Source organism: Neopelma chrysocephalum, unplaced genomic scaffold, assembly GCF_003984885.1.
Source record: "Neopelma chrysocephalum unplaced genomic scaffold, ASM398488v2 Primary Assembly neopelma1_119, whole genome shotgun sequence".
Classification (NCBI taxonomy): Eukaryota; Metazoa; Chordata; class Aves; order Passeriformes; family Pipridae; genus Neopelma; species Neopelma chrysocephalum.
In genome coordinates this window covers 413,181-432,322 of record NW_020897781.1, presented here as the reverse complement: position 1 = coordinate 432,322, position 19,142 = coordinate 413,181, and the positions used below count along the sequence as shown (strand labels likewise).

At 50.2% G+C, this 19,142-nt stretch overlaps 1 protein-coding gene across 2 annotated transcripts in view; it reads right to left on the bottom strand.

Annotated features, from left to right (window-relative positions):
• NOL4L (nucleolar protein 4 like) overlaps positions 1 to 19,142 on the bottom strand; it is a 48,398-nt gene that overhangs the window by 26,403 nt on the left and 2,853 nt on the right. For both annotated transcript variants that reach the window (XM_027697400.1, XM_027697398.1), the window contains 3 exons: positions 18,521 to 18,676; positions 14,717 to 14,828; positions 10,025 to 10,134 (listed from right to left, as the gene is read on the bottom strand). In XM_027697400.1, the coding sequence (XP_027553201.1) occupies positions 10,025 to 10,134; positions 14,717 to 14,828; positions 18,521 to 18,592 (294 nt within the window). In that variant the 5' untranslated portion in view covers positions 18,593 to 18,676. The remainder of the gene's footprint in view (positions 1 to 10,024; positions 10,135 to 14,716; positions 14,829 to 18,520; positions 18,677 to 19,142) is intronic.

Below are 19,142 nucleotides of genomic sequence, written 5' to 3'. Positions count from 1 at the left end.
GGCCCGGCCGCGGGCGGAGGGGGCGGGGGCGGCGGGGGAAGGGGAGCGGGGCCGCGGGGGGCGGGCGCACCGGGCCGGGCGCGGCGGGGGGCGCGGAGCCGCGCCTGGAAGAGCACATTGTGGAGGGCCGGGAGGGCCCTTCCCCGGGAGGAGACAATGTCCAGGGCCGGGCGCCTGCTGGAGAGCGCGAGAATGCGCGGCCAGGGCACGGTATGGATCGGCACGGCACGGGGGGGGCCCGCAACCCGCCTGAGCATCCTCCGCTCCGCACGGCCCGGGGGGCTGCAGCCCATCCGGGGACCCTCCTCTCGGCACAGCACCGGGAGCTCCGTCCCGGGGGCTGCCCGTGCGCGGGGGCGAGTGCCGGGCCCCCGCAGTGAGCCCCGGGCACGGTGGGTCCCCGCAGCCCCTTCCCCGCGCGGTGGGTGCCGCGGTGCCGGGCCCCGCGCTGCCGCCGCTGCCGAATCCTTTTGTTCCCGATGATTCTCCCTCGTTCCGCGGGAGAAGGAGGACCCCGCGCTGCCGGCAGCATCATCACCCACCCGCCGCCGCCTCTGAACGCTGGCTGTTGGGAAACCAGCGGCTTGCCCTGCACACCTCTGGGCAGGGCACCGGCTGCCAGGTGGCCGGGAGGATGGGGATACTGCGCCCTAGCATCCCCCAGGCTGGTACCTGCTGCCAGGCTGGGCCCCGAGGGCAGCGGCTCAGTGGTTGATCTACTATGGGATCACCATGATGGGGATGGTGATCCCCATCCCGGTGATGGGCACCAGTATCACCAGTATCGCAGCATCCCCCTTCTCAGTCCACCTCATGTTTCGCTATTTAATGGTTACAAAGGAAATTTTTATGAAATAAACCAAGTGTAGCGGTTCCGCGTGGAGCCTGCAGTAGGCCAGTGCCAGAAATGGTGCCAGAGCCAGGATGGGAACTGCCAGGTTTGGGGTTTATGGCTTGTTAGTGTGCATGGCCAATTATGATGTTATCTATTCCAGCATTAACCACCTCACTGCCAGGGAAGCACAAGGGAAAAGGGCGGCTCAGGAAGATCCAAGGCCAGAGGTGAAAATGGGCATCACTCTGCGCTGCATTTCCATCTCCTCCAGGCTGACCCATGGAGCCAGAGGCTGAAGGGAGAGCAGAGCCCTGGGGGCCTTCTGCAGGAAGCGGATGGCTGGGAGGGCAGCAGGCTGTGAGCCCCCAGGGCCTGTTCAGGACTCTCTTCCCACTCCATGGCTGCTGCTCCTCCCTGAAGCTAAAATAAAATCCTGACCATTTAAGGTGAACAGGAGCCTTGCCGAGGACCTCAGCGGAGCGGGCTTTAACCCCTTCCCATTGCTGGGCTTTGTTTACTCCTTGTGCTTCCTTCGGCTTCAAGCTAGACTGGCTTAAAGCCATTTGGGAGAGCACATCCCACGGGACTGAGGCGCCCGCCCCTCCATTTGGAGAGCTCGCAGGGGACACAAACGGGCCAGGATGCGAGTTTGAAGCACAGTCACTATTCCGTGCTGCCTCACCATGTGGACACTCTTATTTTATACTAAGTGCCTTTGTGTGGGTTAGCCTAATCCACTTTGGAAATGGATTAACCTAAATTTCACATCGGCAAACTTAGTGCGGAACAGCCGCGTCCACACAGGCAGTGAGGGAGGAAGAGCCATTCAGCAAGAGCTGCTGGGCAGGAGCTTTTCCCTGCGCAGGGGAGGGGTCCTGACCCCAAGGGGGGTCACCGCTGTTACAAGTGGGGTCATGAGCCCGACAGCAATGCAATTGTTTGTGCCAGTGCGCCGGGTCACGAGGCTGGCAGAAGTGGGGCTCACCAGCGGAAGAGGGGCTGCCTCCAGAAACAGCCAGGGAAGCTCTGGGAAATGGCATGCCAAGCACCTTTCTAGTGGGGATTTTTTGGATTCAAATTGTCTAGGGGGAAATAACTGGCAATTAGATATAGAATTGGTAATAATAATTTATCGAGTTGTCAGAACAGGGGTAAGTGCCTTACGAGATTACATCTTAAAAAAACACAGGCCATAATAAACTGGTGCTCCTGTTATTATATTATATATATAATATACATCAAATATATTATTTATAAGTCGCTTCCTTTCCTCTCTCCTCACAATGTGTTCACTACCTCTGGTCCCTGCAAGCCCCTTCACACGGACACAGATCTGCTCATGCAGAGAACATGGGGCTCCCTGTCAGTCTGTGCTGGTCCAGCCAGGATCTCGCAGATTGCCACCAGAGCTGAGCTGCAGGTCCTGGGAAGAGCCATGTCCTGCCCAAGACAGCACCCACACCACACAGCCTGCCAGAGCACCAGGCAGTGATGCTTCCAAGGGCATCACTAACGATGCCCTGACCTCATCCGCTGTCATTTCCTAAGGCAAGGCTCCAGCAAGAATACCACGGCTGCTGTCAAACCCAGGAATAAATGACATTTAAGGCGCTGCAGGAGCTTAATTGAATGGTTGTGGTGCTGTGGAGTGTGGGCACAGGGATCTAGTGGTGGGAGCAGGGACTGCAGGGTCTGGCCATCACGCCAGAGGAGTCACTGACTCATGGGCGACCTTGTGCAAGTCACTTGATGTTCTTGTGCCTCTGAAAAGTAGGTTAAATAACAAACGGGACCTCTTGCACTGGGTCCTCTGTGACCATCAAACCCTGCTGAGGAATAAGCAGTAAAATGCAAATCTCTCCAGGGCAAGGCCAGTAAGGAAAGGGGGGCAGGAGGGACCAAAGGAGGGCCCAGAGCATGGCATGAGGGGGAGACACGGCTTTTATCCACACTGAATTTAAATTATTTGCCATCCAAAGCAGAGCCAGGGGAAAAAAAAAGGAGAGTAAAGATTTGGGAAACTTTTGTTATAGACCAGATTCGTTGTGGGCTGAGGGCTGTATCCCACTTCATCCTGGTCGCTCCTTCCTTAGAAAAAGCAGTAGTTAGCACCTGGCATGTGCATGAATAAAAGGTTGGGGTTTTTTCCCAGGAGCCAAGACAAGAGAAGAAAAGGAAATACAGCTCTGTATTTCACAGGTACACCATTCACTGCCAAAAAAAAGGAGCAGGAAAGGAGTTGTTTCTGTGGGCGGGATTTTCTTCCTCTGGAGGACAGGGAATGGGTGTTAGAAGAGATAGGTCCATGGTGGTCAAATCTCCTCTAACATTCCTTTCTACAGCCCAATTCCACACCCCTGGCTGCAATGCCTGCATTGCTCTATGCACTGAAGATGACCTTCACAGCTTACCTCTTGACCCCCCAAATCAGAATTGAGTCAACATAAACAGAACCACCACTAAACCCACTTTTGGCCATTCTCAAGCCATACCACGTGATGCAGAACCCATCTTTGCGAGCAAAACTGACTCCTCAGTGACGCACCCGCACCCTCTGCGCACACCCGGCCCCTGATGCGGGTCTGAGGGGTCTGTGCAAGCAGGCAAGGTGCAAACCTGGCCACACAGGTTTAACAGCGGCAGAAACAAAAGCAAGCACACAATTCAAGGTTAAAAAGCTGAACCACACAGCTTCATCTTCCGTAATAACGGAAATCATTAATAACAGTTTGCGCTCTCGAAGTAGTTGCCATCCGAGCTCTTGAAGAGCTTTATTAGTGAGCGAGACCTCAGAAGTCTCTCTAAGGTATTATTCCCTTTTTAAAGGGAGAAGGCAATTAAGAAACAGCCATTTGTGTGACTTGATCAAAGTCAACGTACAGCACATCAGCACCTGAGCTTGGAGACGATGCAGAACAGCCCACTGTGCACAGCTTTCCACAGGTACAGGATAGATCTAACTGGATCCAGGAGACTACTCCATGGATGCTGGAATAGTGCTTTCATCACCCTGAGCTAGACATCTTTACTTTTCCCCCTAGGAATGTTTTCCAGCCCCACTTTACGTGCCCTGAACCAAAACCTTGTTTCCAGTTCTACTGGGAACGGCCGCCTGTGATCCTGGTTAAAACACAGGGAATGGGCCGCAGCTCTCCTTACCAAACAGGGAAGAAATAAGGAATTAAAGACATATAGTGGGGATTCTGGCCCTACTCATTCAGCATCCCCAGACACAGGCTCAAACAGCTCGGCTCTAGCAGGCTTCTCAGATCAGGTAACAGGCATCAGGATAGGTGTGCATGGTGGAAGGTGACCAATCCCAATTCCCCATGGGTAGATCAGCCCTGGCACAGAGCAATCTTGCTGCCAACATGACAACCAGAGATCCACCAAGAGCCAGGGAAACTTCTAAACATCCTCCAGCCACTTCTCCAGGACCTTAGTTGAGCTGCACAACATCACAGGGAAGTGAAGAGAGAGTGGGGAAGGGACCAGCTTCTCCCCACCAGTGCACAGCTACTAGAAAGGAGATCAGAGCGGAACCACCGCATGCAATAACTAAATACACCTGAGCAGTTCAAGGGGGTGAATTGTACCCAGCACCACTGGAATTGGGCAATGCCACCTCCTTTCTTACAAAAAATAATGTGATTAGCCCCAAAAGTGCAAAGATTCAGAGCCCTGGCATCACATATCATTTGAAGACAAGAGCTGCAGTGGCAGGACCGACCCCAGTCGGTCTCACACTGTTTGCTCGCTGTGCACGTCACACTAAACAAACACAGAGCTCACCTGGAACAGTGGGAAAAGTATTGACAGATCCACACAGTGGGAAATAAAAGCTCCCAAGTTTTTACTAGCTGGGAACACCAGTGTTAATCCCAGTAACAAAAATGAGTTGCCCTTCACTGAAAGCGACCCATTCACACCAGTCTGAACCCAGGCTAAATGGGTTGGTCATCTGACCTCCTGCATCTCATGAGCCGTCAGGCCAAGGATGAAAGTTTTGCTAAACCATCTCTGCCAGTAAAAAACACTGGTTGTGACAGCTGGACCTGGCTTTGCCTGGACTAACTGTGTCCTTTAGGGCAGAACTGAAGTTTCCCAGGCAAAGCCGGCTCCCGGCGGCAGAAGCTCCGTCCCCACTAGAGGGCTGTGCTGCCGAGCCCGTCGAGCAGCGACGAAATCTCTTTCTAACTCGGTGCTTCCTTGTGCCTACGGCCAGTGGTCCCTCCTGTGCATGAGGGTTCATTTAGAGAACTTCTCCAGTGCTCCAAACCGTCTTAAAAATTAACAGCAGGAAAAATCTTCCCAAGCCAAGACAAAGCCTCTTGAATGAGAGCTATCTTGTCAGGTTGATTTAGAGGTATTTATTCACAGAGATGTTTAACACCCCCTTTCATAGGCTGGGAAGTACCTTATCATCCTCATGTGATGCAAACACATCATCCCACTTCCTTCCAAGTACTGGCTGCATGCTTCTGCCTTCCTCACCTCTGTGAACACATACAGCATTTCTTCAGGATGCCTTCATGAAACACTCAGACAGCTAAACCCAGGACCCAGAGCTCACCCAGCAGCTGCCAGCTCTGCCAGATTTGCTCCTGGTCTCTGGACTGTGTGAAATGAGAAGTCTGCAACTCTTACTAGTGAACTGACAGACTGAAAATGTCCTCGTCTGCAACTGCAGGCTCCCTTCCCTGCCTTCTGCATCCCCAGGATTGTCTGGAGATTACTCCAAAGCAGAAGGAAGCAAATGAGCTGCCAGGAGAAGATGCATTTCAGCTGCTCTCAGAGCCTGTGGGACGCTGAAGTGAGCAAGTAATGGGTGGACCAGAGGAAAGGGAGAGTGGAAGAAGGAAGACTTCACATTGCCAACCAGCCTCTGGTCACGAGGCTCCGTGAGCTCCCGAATCCTGCAAAGGCTTGATCCTCACCAGCACCAGACAAAGCCAACTCCTCATACATCAGTGGGATGTGAACCCCTCCACCCCCCTCCCAGGATTACCCCACTGTCTGGGTTAAAACATTGCTTGAAATTGTGTTCTGAAAACCACTTCACATCCACGCACCATCACACACTCCAGGCTTACAGGGAATTTACTGGATGGATGGAGTGTGTGACGGTGCAGGACAAGGCTCTGTCCCTCTCAAACACTTACAAGTCAGCGCAGCAAAGCCATAGCAACAAGAAAAACGCTCTTCTTATTTCCCATCCAAGAGCAGCTTCCTGCCATTCACTGATTGCGTGACCTTCTGCCAGCAGCCGCTGAAGCAATCTTTGAAAACGTTTCAGTATCATTTAAACCCGGTTACTCGGCCCTGGACTGTGTCTGCCAAGGTAACAGCAACAGCTCTGGAGCAGAGAGAGAGCCTGGCATGTCAGTGTTCTCATTTTGTTCTCTCGAAATCTTTCTATTCCTCCAGTAACCAGTGGAAGTCCTGCCCAACCGTGCGGCATGAAAAATAAATCCGAGGCTGGGGCTGAGTAACACAGGAAAGATGTCTGGAAAATGACTGCAATGGAATAACCAATCATTTAGAAATGCTAATATTTAGCATTTGAAAATGAGGTGGAAGGATCATTACAGATAAATATCAAATATCTTCTTTCCATTCCTTTTTGCTGCTAGATTGGGAAGGTCAGCAGTTCAGAAGTGCTTTAATGCCTCGGTAGACACCCTGAAATGGGGCTAATTCGGCACTCTGGAAAGGGTAAGGGGCCTGATTTTTCTCACACATGTGAGAACTGGTATGAAATGGGGATAAAGGAAGGCTCTTACTCCAGAAGCTCCTGCATGTCCCAGTGAACCCAATATAAGCAACATGGGTCACTGTTGTTTTCTACCATGACAGAACAGATGTTCTGACTCCCAGAAATATATAAAAATACATTCTGCAGGAACTCTTCATTTTGTGAGCAACCACAAGAGCTTCTCTTCTGACAGTTTTTTGTCCCTAAGCAGAGATAAAATGCATTCTCTAAGGTTCTGGCTGTGCTTCCTTCTGGAGACACTGGTGCCCTAATACTGATGTGCTTAGCAGCACTAATAGATTGCACTTACATGCACACTATTTTTTTCCTGAATAATGAAGTTAAAAGGCCACTTTGGCATAAATTCATTCATTGTTACCCCAAGTGAAGCAAGTTCCTTCTGGTGCTGCTGCATACAAATAATTGCTTTTGGCCAGAGCCAAGCGAAACACGAGTCCGTTGCTTAATTTATTTCTATTATCACCATCAAATGCTAGTGAGAGGTGGCACAGTGGCATCACTCAAGCTGAGAGCATTCAGGACATGCTGGTAGAAAAAACCATGCAGGGAATATTTGTGTAGTGCAAACTTTAAAAGCAGGTTGTATTTTCTGCCTGGTTTGCATTTGTAGAAAAGTCAGATTTTTTTCTATCATCTTTAGAAGGGCTTCATAGTTGGCAAACACCTGGAACCCCAAAAGCTGCAACTTCCAAACTCTGCAACCCTAACCCTAAACCCGGGGAAGGGAGAGCAGCAGCCTGTGTTGCACAGCCCATGCTCCACACAGATCCTGCCAGGATCCTCCAGAAAAAAAAAGAGGATGGCATAAAAATAGCAGAGGAATGCTTGTGGAGGGAACTTAACCCTGGTATTGGCACTATTACACACATTTTCCTCACATACCCTCAGTGTTAGCAGATCCAGGTCCAGCCACGGCTGCCTCAGGAGCGTGGCACTTGCTTTCACTCAAGTTGCAGCAGGGGAGGTTTAGGTTGGATATTAGAAAAAGTTTTCTCACCAAAAGGGTTGTCCAGCCCTGGAACAATCTGTCCAGGGCAGTGGTGGAGTCACCACCCCTAGAGGGGTTTAAAAGACATGTAGATGTGGCACTTGGGGACAAGGTTTAGTTGTGGGCTTGGAAGTGCTGGGTAAACAGTTGGAATTGCTGATCTTAGAGATCTTTTCAACCTAAATGAGTCTACGATTCCCCAGGGGAATCCAGAGAGTGTCCCATGCTGGAATGGACAGCATTTAAGTCCTGCTGGATTTTCCCCAACGGGTCCAACCACCTGCATCCTCTTCAGATTGTCATCATGATGGAAAGCGTTAACGCTTTAGAAGTCTGAGCAATAGGACTGATCTTTTATTATTTTGCTCTCAGGAATCAGTTTCAGTAACACACTGAATGGTAAATTTTACTTCTTCCAAACAGGCTTTTTCCCTCGGCTGCTACATCTTGAAAAGCTTCGAAAGCTGCGTTACCACGTACCGACAGGAGCGCAGGGGAAGGAAAACTTTAGAGGCAGGGAATAACATCAAACCATTTGATTTATGATCTAAACCAACAACTGCTGGTTGCCTCAGCTGGTCCCTTTTTGTTCCCACATGACATACGCCTCTACTCCGATCTTTGCAAGCTTCAGGAGTGTTCATGTTAGCAGCACGTTCTATCGATCTAGTGACAGTTCCAGTGCAAACTGCTACACCAACACTCAGGGTATAAACTCAAATCTCTAAATTACCAACCAAAGCTCTCAAAACAAGCATCCTTAAGCAGGCAGCTCCAAAACTCAAGATCCAGTACTGATGCCTGCCAGCTTCTGGGGGGATTTGTTATTCTGGGAATAAGATCGAACTGCAAGGCCAGTTTTCTACCTGTAGAAACTGGGTACAGGAGTTTAATGAAGCTTCACAACACACTTCCCTTTAGCAGCTTCAGAGCCAAGAGGAACTGGTTGAAAATGCATAAATGGTGACAAGTCAAACCACTCAGACCATCCTTTTGTATGTAGCAAACTTAACTTGAAACAGCCACCTCAAATGCTGAAAAGCACATCCAGACTCCATGGCCTCCGAGTCTCTGACCTTGGTGAAGAACAGGATTTCAAGGTCTGCCATCTCAGTGCTGCTCTGCCAGGAGATGCACCGAGACCCAGCAAACACTCTGCACAACCCAGAGGTGGCTGGAACATGTTGGTTCCCAACCCTGTTTATCCAGAAGTGGTCCTGAAGCAGCCATCAGATGGCATGAAGGGTCACATCCATCCACTCCACATCTCCAGCCCAGCCCAGTCACCCCCCAAACTGTTCTCTGTTCTACTGCCCAGCCAACCACAAGTACAAAACCTGACACATCGCAGCCTTTCACTTCTCAAAACCTAAAACAAAGCCTTAAACCCACTCAAGTGTCCAACAAGCACAAAGGAAAAAGCTCCAAGACACAGAAATGCTTCCCACCAGATGCCATTTTGTCCTCCAGTAAAAAGGTTTCACAGCGGAAGCAATGGAGGAGCTCGGAATCTCTCCAGCAAACCCACACCTGGCACTTTACACCCTGGCAGTGATGCTCTAACCCATGTGCCTTTAGGAAGCCGCTGGATAAAAGCCCACATTGGGCACAGTTTCACAGCTCGAGCTCCCAGCAATGTTTTCCACCACAGCAGATGCAAACCCTGTCACTTTTTGCCACTGGCAGCAATGTGTGAGATCAGGTTCAGGTTTCAGTGTGCTGGAAAGAAAATCCAGCACTGGCTTCCAGTGCAGATTGTGGGGAGCAAGTAAAACATACTTTTCTTTTTATAGACTGTTTCCATGGTGCACAGAGGTTCCCATAGCTAATTCTGCAGCTGCAGAACTTCAGAAAATTGCACAGCCTGGGTATAATCCTGTGGCAGGGTGCCCCATACATCCCCAAAGCAAAATCCAGTGGCTTAACACTGTCATCAAACAATGGAGCCATCTCCCCCTTTGACATGGGAGCTGAGCGCCTGTGGTTGAACCCCCTCAAGTTGCTGAGCAGTTTAAGAGAGGACCAGGGCACCAAAGCAAGGTCTGGGCTTCAGACCCTGTCTGCTAAAGCTCCCAAGCAACCAGGGGGAGGCAAAGAAACAAATTCCTATTTGCCATATTTATTTTTAAGACAATTTCTTAGAAGAACCGTACGCCTAAAGAACTAGCAGACTGTTACAAGCAGTAACTGCATCAACCCCATCTCTGCCTCTCTCCACTGACATGAGCCTGAAACAGCCTGGTTTGCTTCCTCTGGGCCAGGAGACTGAGCACCAGCTGGGCTCAGTCAGAGCCTGACCTGCTTGGACAAACTGGCCATTCCCAAAAACATCCTCCCAAAAATCAACATGCCCAGGACCAGTTGCTCAGTTCAGCCCTTTGCCGTGGGCAGAGCCCCTCTGTGCCCCTCGTGCCGCCCCACTCACCTGCTCCTGTGAATTCATCACCCGCAGCTTCATCTGCTTCAGGTAAGTCGAGGTGAGGGGCATGTTGTAGTCAATGATCCCAGAAACCAAGGAGGAAGGTGGCTCGCTCTCTGAAGAACAGAGGAAAAACTTTACTCAGATGAGGGACCTGTGACATGTTCTCATAACTTCTACACTTGTGTATCTTGGAGCACTTCAAATCCCTGGCGAGAGCCGCTGCCCGCTGAGCGAAGGTTCCTCTAAGAACATGACCCCACCATGAACATAATTACAGAACAGATGTTGTCTTGGAAAAAAAAAAAAGGAAAACAAGCATTGCTGTCACCTGTGGAAAAAAACTGCACATAATGTGTAATTTTTCACTGTCCCCCAAACTAGAGGAAGAAGCAGAGTCTTGCCTATGCCTCAGAAGTGCTTCCATACACATGGGATTTATGTGGAGGGTGATGAACAAGGATCTATTTGCAGCTTGCTTTAGCATTGCAAAGTCTTGCTGATTTTGCTGGGATTCCCTCAGGTAGGAGTTAACATTAAGGCAACATATTAAGTATCTGTATTTGATGATGAAGATTATTTTTAACATCCTCATTAAAACACAAACTTAATTTTAAAGATCTTTAATTTAAATTGTTCCTGTTAATTCCTCTGGCTGCATCAAATTGAGCTCTAGGGATGGCTCTGGGTTCGGACACTCCTGCAGATCGCTCTGTGTGGCCAGGCCAAAGGAGACCCCACAAAGCAAATTCTCAGTGATTTCTCTGAATTCTCAAGGATTTGCCACCTCTGCCACAAGCACTGCAGAGCCTGTGATCTCTCCATGCAGGACATGAAGGCTGCCAAAATGATCTGTTCTAACACTGAATTTACAGGCTCGTGCAGTGGGTTTGCCCAGGAGGAAAGCTGCTGTTGTCCACAGGGATGGCTGCTGGCTACAAGGAAGATTTCTTTGTCCTCAGGACAAGCAGATGCAAGTGTGGAGAATTAATCCAGCCTTCCAGCACATGCTGAAAGGATGTGTGGTGTCCCCTGGACAGGAAGCTTAAGCAACAATGGACAGGGAAGAAGGATTTCCAGGAGCTGAAGGTGAGCCGATGGTGGGAGGTTTCCATTCCTGGTTCAGAATCTCCATGGCTGGCTTGCATTTCCTGGGGTCGCTGGTTTCACAGGCACCTCTGACACGGCCCCTTGAAAAAGAGCCTTCACAACATGTTTTACAGCACCTCAGAAAACCCATCATCCCAACTGTAATGGGCCTGCTGCTCAGAAATGCTGAGTGTCGAAAAATCCTGGCGAAACTCAGCAGACCTGAAGATGCTCCACACCTCTGGAAACACCAGATCTATCATGTCTGATTACGAAATGACCTGACCCCAAAGCTGTAAGTGACTTAACATCACATAGGTTTTTGCAAATCTTCTCTATCAAGACACTGACTGGGTCCATGGCAATATAATGCTTTTTTCCCAGGTCCATCTAGTCCGCCCCTGGGCAGCTGAAGCTGAAGCATTCCTGGCTGTGGATGCAGGAATGGGCAGCCAGAGCCCCTCAGGCCATCAGCTTGCCCAAATATGAAGGTCCATAGCTTTTAGGAACCTTGTAAACTGATTCCTCCTTTTTTTGTACGGCTGTATGTCATCAGTCTCTGTCATGCTTTGACCTACAGATTAATTAAGAGCACTTCTATACCTCTATATATTAACCACCCAAAATAACCCATTATTCTGCTGTACAAGGATGTTGTTTCGTGATGAAAAGATGCAAAAATCCCAGCACAAGGGGACCTTCTTGCAGGGACAGAATCTGCCACCTCCCTCAGCTGGCTGAGTCCTTAAGAAGAGTTTAGAAAAGCCTTTGCTAAGAGTAACACAGATAGAGCTACTCTCTCCTGAAGCACAGGCATGGATGAGGAGAGTGTTTCAGACCTCTGAGGATGATAAGTTGCTCTCCTGACATCCCCCACTCCAGTGCTCAGCGCTGCAGAGATGAATGAGGCTGAACAGGAGCAGCTCAGCAACTTCAGGTGGGGAAGAAGAGGGAGGTAAATGATCCTTGGTGCTTAGATTCTGCCTAAAGCCTGATGTAAATTTGGAATAATCCCATTAGCAGCCAAAAATTAACTGTGAATTTGTGCAACTGCAGCACATAAGGGCTTGAGCCTAAGAAACCAACCCCCTTTTTTTTTCTCTTTTTTTAAGTTATCTGGAAAAGAAAGAAAACCTTTGTTTTAAAAGGCCTGGGGGGCTCCACGGGAACAATCCTTACATCCTACGTCACAAGAGGAAGCTCCTGGAATCCTTTAGCTCATTTTTCAAACAGTTATCTCTATCACATGCCCCACGTGTTGGACATACAGATGGAACAAGCAGGATGGTTGAAAGTAAAATGGTTTTGATCCTAATTCCACATTTGTTTAACTCCACTGGAATTAATCCTAATTTAGTAACACTGTAAAGAGATCCCAGTGAAGTCCAGTGACGTTCAAAGTTTCCCATGAGCAAGACAATTTGCTTTTATGAATGATGTGGGTGCCCTGCAGGGTTTGATGTCAGATATGTTTAATTAGGGATTTTTGTGATCACAAATTAAATGTGTTGAGATCTGTTTCATGGACAAGAGAAGCAGGAAGAGATGGGAATGACTCAAATTCTGTCATCTTCCCGAGTTAAACTTTACCTGTATATGCATGTGTGTATGCATGTGCATGCACCTCAGTGGTTCTTCTACGACCCCAGTGTTTTTTTAGGTGATTTGCTCCTGATAAGTTCCTGAATAAGTGTTAGTGAAATCAGACACTCTTCCCCAGTAAAAGTTACCTTATCTAATCTACTCAATGCATTTTCACATATACTTAGTCACTATTTAGGTGCTATTCAGAGCAGAAAAGCACTTCTGTCCTTTCATTCCTGGTGGGTAAGTGGGACTTTTTACATGTGGGATCCTTTGTTTTCCTGACTGACCTATTTTTAGAAGAACTGCTAAGGGGAGAAGCTTTATGAAAATAAATTGATAATTGATATTAATTTATAAATTTGCTCAGGACAGCCAGCTCTCAGCCCTGATCATGGTTCCCATATCTAGGACTGCTCTGGGGAGGATACCCAGCACCTGGTGTTCCCTGAGCTGCCTCTGAACTGGGATGGGTGTGTGCTCCTGGGAGAGGCACAGGACATGCAGGATGGTGGGTGGGAGCCCTTGAAGGAACATCAGCTTGGTCTTCTTTAATGTCCCTGCCCACAGCCGGGTGATGGAATGAGATGAACTTTAAGGCTCCTTCCAACCCAAACCAGTTTCTGTGATTCTATGAAGGAAACAACCCTTTTCATCAGCTGCCTCCTGAAACAGGACCCCGAGCTCTGGGTCTGGCAGCTCAGCTAGTGCCAGGCATTTTGGAAGGTGTCCTGGTTTGAGTGAAGCCAACAGGCAACATCCTTGTTGGCCTGACTCATCCCATCGTCCTTCCCACCCACTGAGCCGACTGCTGCAGCCGCAGTGCTCTGAATGTCACCCGTGATGGATGCAGTGCAATCAGTGTGAAGGTCAGGTTTGCTCCCAGCGAGGCCAAAGGCCAGAACTTCTCCTGACATAATTGGAAACAGGGATCGGGCCCTTAGCTGGCAGAGTGGGAAGTGCTGCAGTAATGGAGCTTCAGCTAGTAAAAGTCTCATGGGGTTATTTGGGAGAGTTTCTAAAAAATGTAATGAGTACAAAGCATTTCAGTCACTACCTTTGGACAACTGGCACATAATCCACTTACACTGAACCTCTGGGATGTCTGTAGCTCTGCTCCCAGCAGTAAACAGTTGGCAATCAGTATTATACTAGAAATTTTCTATTGTTGGGCCTTTTGTTCCTTAAATTCTGCTTCCCTCCTTGATAAGAGCTGCCAAATGAGCCAGTTTGCCTTTCCAGATTTGAAATAGTCCAAACTCTTTGCAATTTGCTTGTGTTTTTTTTTTAAAGAAATGATTTTGTTGTGTGAAACCAATCAGTGTGACGCTTTGCACTTGATCACAAGTTTGTAATTCAAAAAAAAACCCGTACAAACATTAACACACAAACACACATTAACACAAACTTTAACCATCTCCTCTGGAAGAGAACCTGATCCCATCATCTTCCCCCTGCTTCTCTTTCAGGCCTAGGAGCTGCACATTGAACCATAACGAGTCAACCACCACACTAATTGGGTGGGTACACAGGCACAATGTAACTGTGATTGCCAAAACACTTGCCATTATCAAACCCAGGATCATGTGCTTATCTATTAATTAGTGTAAATTGCTTCTTTATCAGAAACTTCAGCCATTCAGACACATTCCGTGTCTTTCAATACAAAATTAACAGTTCAAAGGAAAACCTTTAGATCATGGTTTTTTTAGACGTTGAAGTTTCCACCCACACATGATTATGGGCTGATTGCAGCCATATCTGTGATATTTTTGACCTACTGGGGAAGCTGGCAAAGAAAGCCAGGCTGCTTCTGCTCCCTGAGCTGAAAGCAGTGACAGACAAAGCAGGTTTAAGCAATTCTTTCATCTTGGCTATAAAAGTGCATGAAAAATAACGGGGGTTGGGAAAATCCTCAGGTTAATATGTATCTCCTGGTCGGGGCAGTATCTGGCAGCCGTCGGTGGTACCGCGCTGGTACAAAATGCAGTGTCAGCTCTGCTGGCAGAAGCCACTCGCCCTTACCTTTGGGCTCCAGGCCGTTGGAGTTGAAATGCATCCTCTTCTGGCACTCGGTGCAACTCATCAGGAATCTGGTCACAGCCTCTCTCGGGAGGAAAGCGTAGGTCTCTGCAATCTGGGGAAACAACAGAGAGCTAAATGTCCTGGGAGAGGGAGAACGGCCAGTGGAGTGCGGGACCACGGGCACCCTCCCACCTCACCTGCCCAGCCCACTGGGAACATCAACAGCTCATAGCCACACATTGTTCCCTTCGGCCCAAAATCCGCCCCTCCAGAGCAGCTGTTAATGGGGGAATGCTTTGGGAGGGGTCAGAGAGGCACCAAGACACGATTGAACAGACCTTTGGAATCTCTGCATACCCGTACCTTCCCAGAAACTCCTTCCCGTTCCCCCTCGGAGTCTGGGAAGAGTGAAGCTACAGATGTGTAAGAATCAAATGCAAAAGTAAGGTCTTGTCAGCTCTGTTTGCGTTGTTAATTATCATCACACCAGTAACCTGAAGAATCCATTAATCTTTTGTAAGGGCAGGTCACTTTTTCCCACAATGACAATCAATTACTGTTAATAATACTTTGCACTTCTGTGACATATTTTATCTAGGGAATTGAAAACATTTTTACAAACAGTAATGAATTAAGTCTCCTGAACCTTTGTGGGATATTTGTATTTTACAGATGAGGAAAAGATAAGGATAAATATTTAAAACTTGGATGCTTGAAGTTAAAACACTAGATCCAGACTTAAGCACCCAGAGAAGGTGCCTGGCAATCCCAGAGTTCTATTATTCCGATGAATCCCTGCCAGCAGCAATTTTACAGTATTTCTAAAGATCAAGGTTATTTGGAGAAGGAATTAGTCAATTTTAATGTAGACTTTTTTAAGGCCATAAAAGACCATCAAATCTTGGAGTCTGACCTGTGTAGCACAAGTCAGGGAAGCTCACCCAGGTTCTCTTGCAGCCCAGTGGCCTGTGGTTTGCCTAAAACATCTTCCAGGAAGACATCTGGTCTTAATTGGAAGGCATTAAGAGGTGGAGAGCCCACCTCTTAGTTTGGGGCTGGTTCCTACGGTTAATCACCCATCCTGTTTGGTCTAAGTGACTTGTCCTAGCACGGCCGTTCCCAAACCAGGGGCCGTGACCCCCACAGGGGTCACAGCTCTTACAAGTGGGGTCATAAAGCAGACAGAAATTCAATTGTTTGTGCCAGTCCTCGGGGCTGCGAGCCCGGCAGAAGTGGGGCTCAGGATGGGAAGTGGGGCTGCAACCAGACACCTCATGGGTGAGGGCTGGTGATGGGGCCGAGCCGGGAGGGTGGCCCAGGATGTCCCAGTCCCCCTCCTCTGGCTGGTGGGTGTCATCCTCCCACCTTATATTGTTATCAAATAATACCTAAATCATATAAATATATATTAAATACAAAAATACCTAAATTCCAAGCATTTTTTCTACTCTACAGGAAAGGGTGATGCTTCAGCTTGGATTAAAATCCTGCTCTAGAAGCAGAGCAGTAGGGCAGGGGCAAAGGGTTCGCGGGATCATGGCTAAGGCAGCCCCAGCCGCTGCGGTGGGAGGGATCTGCATCCATCTCCACTGCGCGGCAGCAGAGCCCGGGCTTTCACATGCACAGAATGCCAGATGGGTGGAAAGTTCAGGCGGGGACCTTGTCCCAGCACTCAAATGGAGGCTGCAGTGCCTGGTCCTCATGGGATTCTCCTCCTATTTAGCTGCAGCCCCAGCGAGCTCTCTTGTGACCGAGCGGATGCCAGCTCAGTCTTTGCCTCTGTGCGATATTTATTGATGCACGAGCATGAGGGACTCCCACAGAAATGCTGAAATTAGGGGCCTGAAAATTGCTGGTGGCAGCCGTGGTGTCGCGGCGCAGGCAGGGAGGGAACTGTCCCCGCGCGCTGCCCGCCGGGCTCAGCCGTCTCCCTGCCTCTTTTGCTCCAGCAAGCCCACAGTCTCTGCTGCAAATGCTCAGCTAATTTTAGTGATACAGTTGTTATTTCTCAGCTGATTTGATGCTCTGCAGAGCAGACAGCTTCCTTGATGAGTTATCTCCCATCCAAACTCCCTTTCTGATTGCCTCCCTCCGGAGGTCATGGACAAGGGCAAACTCTCCAGTGCCTCTAATCAGAAGCGGTGGGGAAAGGGAGCTGGAAGAAAGAGACAGGAGACCCTGGAGCCTCCTAACTGGCCATCCAGCAGCATCCCTTTGTACACCGGAGCCAGGCACGGCGTGTGCTCTGCACCATTTCTCCTTCCAGCCTGGGCTGCAAAGGCGCTCTGGGGAGTGAGGGCAGGAGTGAGGCCGGGCAGCCCAGCCAGCAGCGTCCTGCCAGGTCAGGAGGGGATACACACTGCTAATGTGATGATCTCAGCTCAAGAGGGAGATGAGGGGTGGAGCGTGAAGCTCTCTGACTGCTGCGAGCAGGCCTGGGAAAACAGACGGATCCAGCCTGCTCCCCTGGGGCTGTGCAGGGCACAGATTAGTCCTCCAGAGAGCTGAATTGAAGGAATTAGGGGAGGGTCAGAGTGGTCTGCTGGGGAAATGAGCAGAAAGTTTTTGAATTGTGGTCATGCTGGTGGGGCTGTCCCCTCTGGACCATAAAGAGGCCACTTGCCCCCGGCCAGGGAGGGTCAGTGTGTGCCCCAGCCCCCGGCCCCACACTCTGCCCCAGGGGCAGGAGTCGAGTGCGCAGGGCACAGAGCGATGCCATGAGCTCTGTGTTCAGAGTCCTGCTCCCTGGAGGCTCCCACCACGTGTGGGAGGCTGCAGGGCACTGGGCTGTCTCACCAGCACTGCCAGCATGACAGCATGGCTGGAGCAGGGACATCCGCAGGCAGGACAGTCAGGACAGACTCCAGCCCTGCACCAGCTCTGGCAGCACACTGAGCTCTGCAGAACCTCAGGCACCATCACAGAGACCAGGACAGCCTGCACAGACCTCTCTAGGACGACATACACACCAGAGAGCCGAGCTGCCAGCCAGCCACTCCTGTCTCTAAGCGACCTGGTCCTTAGGGCTGTGGGAATCAAGGGAGTAGCTTGGTTTTGGACAGCTCTTCTTGTAAAAGGAGAGCCCAAATGTTTGCATTGAAGGGCTGTGCAGAGTCAGGAGAAACAGCAAGCTCCCTGGAGAAGCACACTTCAAGCTAAATTATTCCTGACCTAACTAGAGTGGTTTCAGGATGGATAGAGCTGGTTCTCAGCATCCACAGAGCACCTGATGAGACTTAGCTCTGTGCCTGCCTCCATTTTGTTACTGAGGAAACCCAGGATGGGCTGGTAGGAGCATCCACCAGGGAGGCTGGGGAGAAGGAGAGGGGCTGCAGCCATGCCCCAGTCCCCTTTTCTGGCTGCTCCTGCCCTCCAAGGCCCACACGAGACATTTCCCTCTGGCCAAGGGAGACAGGGAGGCAGATGGCCTGGAGTATGCAGAGGACTGAGCAAACATCCCCTCGCTCATCACTAATACTGAGGATTTCTCTTTCTTTTCCCCTCAGACGTGCAGTGTCTTTGTATGATTCCCCTGGTCTCTCCTCTCCCAGCAGCCGTACCGCTGTGCTGCCGCTGCAGCCCCGTTTCCCGTCCCCAAGCACAGCTGCTCTGCCTTTAAACCCCTCCTTCCTCACGCCTCCCCGCACAGGCACACGGGGCTCTCCTTCGCCTCTGCCTTCCGCCAGTGCCTCTGCTTCTACCTGCCCTCTCGTCCCCATCCCCACAGGACTCTCACTCCCACAGCCCCTCAGCCCCTTTGCTCCAGTCCCCTCTCACTGCCCAGGGCACAGGGGGGACTCTCACCGCTCGGTAGGTTTTCTTCTGCCCGGCATGTTTGGGTGCTTTGCCCGGCTCCGACGAGCTTTCCACATGCATCGAGTAGATGATGTCAAAGAAATCTTCCACCACAGCCACGCGTTTCAGAGAGATGCCCTCGGGCTCCGACAGTCCATCTGCCCCCTACAACAGTGCAGGCAAGTTGAGTTAGTGTCAGCGATGGGTGACAGGGGTGAGGAGATCGGCCCGGGGCTAACGCGGTTGGAGGGGGCAGAGTGGCGGTGCTCCCGCCTCGGGCTGCCTTGGGCACGGGGGATGTGGGGGATAAATTAAACAGCGCTCCAGGGAGCATCCTGCTGTAGCCAGGGCAGTGGCGGCTGCTGCTGTTGTGCTGCTAAAGCTGGCAGTGAAATTGGGCCAGGAATAAAAACAAGAGAAGGGTCCAGAGTGGAGCCACGACCGATCAAGAAATTCAATTTCCATAATGTGGGATGGTTTTGCTAGGCGGGGAACAGGCAAGGGGAAGCTCTTTGGACCTGCACATGGTGCTAAACCATCCTGGGAAGCCCTGCGACGTGGGGTACTCTCACTGGCTGCAGTCCCTGCAGACGTGGATCAGCCAGCAGGACAAGGTTTCACTGTGATGCCA